Raw genomic sequence first — 3,181 nt, 5'->3', positions numbered from 1 at the left:
GTGCAAAGCAACTAAAATACCTGTCAGCAAAGGGCAACCGGGACCTGCCTTGCTGGCATGATCTTCATTAGATTTGATGTTTGGATGTGAGTGACCCTGGCACAGCAGCATTAATTGCCTATCCCGAGTAGCCCCAATGGTATACAATGTGGACTGGAGTCACATATAGGCCAGGACAGGCTAGGCTGGCAGATTCCCTCCCCTCTCTCTGCTAACTGTGAGGTTCCCAAGCAAAAATCAATGGACCATCTCGATTGTTAATCCTGCCTTCAACATGTAACGGCATGTAGGTTCCAAAATAATTCCTCATTACTTAGTAAAGAGGCCACAAGGAGACACGTCAGAAATTCAGTGAAAATACACCAGATCTTATTGCGACAACTCAACACTTCAAACACAGCTCAAATCTTTGGGAATTTGATCACTTTTCTTTAAAAAGGGTCACAGTGAACTAATGTGACGGGCATCTTACTGACGTCACTGGTCAATCGCATGGTTGATTGCTCCTCTCACTTGACAGCTCGGGATTGACCTTTGGATCCCAGTCCATTTTAGCAATCCATCAGCATCATCCCATTACTCAGCGCCCGCTTCCACATGTAATAGGTTGAACGGGGCGTCATTGGAAAGTAGCTGCTGAACTCTCGAAATGTTGGAAAGTTCTTTGACACATAACGACGTTGAAGAAAAAGCTTGGCTTTGGCTTTGGAGGACACTCCCTGTAAAGTGCCTACAACCAACGGCTCTTTGGTCGGTTCCCTGGGGATTGTACAATTAGATATTGTAACACTGCTGCAGCTTGAGGACTCCTTGTCCGACTGTGCCTGTGCATGTCGTAAATCCTCTGTGGGTTTGACGGAGATCTCCCGTCGGCCCCCTTTGTGCAGTTTCATCACCTTCACCTTGGTCCTCTTGGGTGCAGCTGAACCTTTCCACCACAAAAAGGTGGAGGTGGAGATGGACGGGTACCTTACCCGGAATGTGGACAGGGGAATCTGCCATTTTTGCACTCGCCTCCTGGCTTCCTCTTGCCTCACCTTCTGCAGATAGGAAGAGGAGGAGATGGTGATCTTACCATCACCGACACCATTATGGCCCCATGGGCTATTTCCTGTCCTGCCACTGGGTGCAAGCTGACCCATCGCATTAGGGACTGGGCTGGGCACACCAACCTCACGATTAGCTGCCGTCGCATTGCTGAAGCCAGAATTGGCCTCGTGCACTTTCAGTCCCGCACGGTTCAGGGCCTCCCTCCTCCAGTTGTAATAGGTGGATCTGGAAATCCAGGGGTAACTTTTCCTGAAGCATTTGTAGGGAGGGCACTTATTGAGGAGGACGCATTCTTTGAGGAAGTTTTTGGCAAGTTGCATTGAAGGCGACCTCTGGCCATTGAAAGGCTTGAAGCCACTGCCACAGGCCCCTTTAGAAAGGTCTGTTGTTTCGTTCTCAGAGCCCCCCGACAGGGGGGACCAGTTAGTGCGTCTCGGTTGCCCATTCATGTTGAATTCCTGCTCCCCGGCAGGTCGGTGCCCTTCTGTCCCATTGCCCGCCAGCAGCATCTCGTGCTTCCAGGCATAGTAAGTCGAGCGGGAGATTTCAGGGAAGCGATTTCGAAACTGCTGCAAGGGCAGGAAGTTGCCACTGGCGAAACATTCCTGCAGATAGTGTTTGGCTTCGTACCGAGTGGCCGCTTTCTGCCGGTGCTCACGGGACTGCCTTTTCCAGCGGTAGAAAGTACTCTTGGTGATGCTGTATTTCTCCCGAAGCACAGAGTAGGAGATGTCCGGGTCCGTATTTAAAAGTTCCAAGGTCTTCAAGGGTAGGACAGACTCAGCCCCATCTAAACTTTGGCACCGGAGGTCTCGGACGGCAACGATGGGTGCAAAATACTGGGGCTTAAAGACCGCCTGAGATAAGCGCTCACCGGCCCACATGATGTGCAGAGTGTGCAGTTCCGTACCCAACGAGCGGGTCCTGGGGCAGATGAGTCGGTTGAAGTATGGGCGGATCTTCAGATTGCTCATGGGGTAGATCGAGTAGACGTTGCTCTGCAACACTGATGCTAGGGCGTAGACGTGCCACATGTTGGTGAAGGTCCCCGGGAAGCAGGTCGCCTTGACGTCTGCATCAAAGATAGCTTCCAGAATGTCCATGGACAGGTTCATCTTTTCGGCGGACTCCTCCGTGCAGAGGGAGTACCTGGCAGCCTGCAGCATAATCTTGGAGTCAATCATTCCCTTCAGGTAGTACTGCTTGTGGAGGAGCATCTCCACCATAGTCCTCAGCTGCAGCTCCATGCTAAGGCTGGTGTCCCCCATCAGCAGCATGCTGGCCGCCTCAAACAGATGGTTCCCCTCGCCCTTGCAGGTCAACGGGACCATGTCCATGGGAGCATCTTCAGGGTAGAGAGCTCTGGCCTTGGCATCCACCTCAGTTTCTATGGAGAAGGCTCTGCTGGAGACCAGAGGTACAGACAAGCTCGACAGCAGTTTATCCACATCGAGTGTCACAGCTCGCAGGAAATCAGACTCTGCACATTCAGTGGCTTCCTGCAGTTTACAGCGTAAGGCTTCTACTAATTCAGTCCTTTGAGGCATCCCTGTGGGGGGGGAGGGGGGTGGTGTAGGAAATAAAACAAAATTCTCGTTGGAATATTCAATGCAATCATGAGCTAGAAAAGGTTCGATGAAATGTCTCAAAACACTTCTGGGCAAGAGAATGAGTGTAATATTCACTGTGCAATCCAAGCTGGCGAGGTTAGTCCTGGATATACTTAATTTTACAGTAAGTCAGTCACACTGCAAAGTCTTCATTAGGCCCTGGATTTCTTTCACTGAACTTAGTTTTTATGCGGTTGCTTCCACCAACTTCCTCTGCAAAATTATGTTACCCGTATCTTAACTTGTGCCAAGTCATGTTCACCCATCACCCTGTGCTCACTTACCTACTTTGATACCCAGTCTCACATTGCCTCAACTCTCATCCTCATTTTCAAATCTCCACCAGAGCCTTGACCCTCAGCGCTCCTCCAATTCTGGCCTCTTGTGTATCCTTAATTTTAATTGCGGAATCTTCAGCTGCCTGGCTCCTAAGCTGTGGAATTCCCTCTTTAAACCTCCCGAGCTCTCTTTCCTCCTTTAAGAGTTGTCTCTCCTGAAGGCTGAGCTACAGTTCCACAGAC

General features: G+C 50.5%; 1 protein-coding gene across 1 annotated transcript; it reads right to left on the bottom strand.

Moving 5' to 3' along the window:
* Positions 1-551: 551 nt before the first annotated feature.
* On the bottom strand, positions 552-2,597 carry vrtn (vertebrae development associated). The gene has a single exon (XM_068038135.1). The coding sequence runs from the start codon at positions 2,595-2,597 to the stop codon at positions 552-554; it is 2,046 nt and encodes a 681-aa protein (XP_067894236.1).
* Between the last annotated feature and the right edge of the window lie 584 nt (positions 2,598-3,181).

Source organism: Heterodontus francisci, chromosome 9, assembly GCF_036365525.1.
Source record: "Heterodontus francisci isolate sHetFra1 chromosome 9, sHetFra1.hap1, whole genome shotgun sequence".
Lineage (NCBI taxonomy): Eukaryota > Metazoa > Chordata > Chondrichthyes > Heterodontiformes > Heterodontidae > Heterodontus > Heterodontus francisci.
This window is presented reverse-complemented; position numbering and strand designations above follow the sequence as displayed.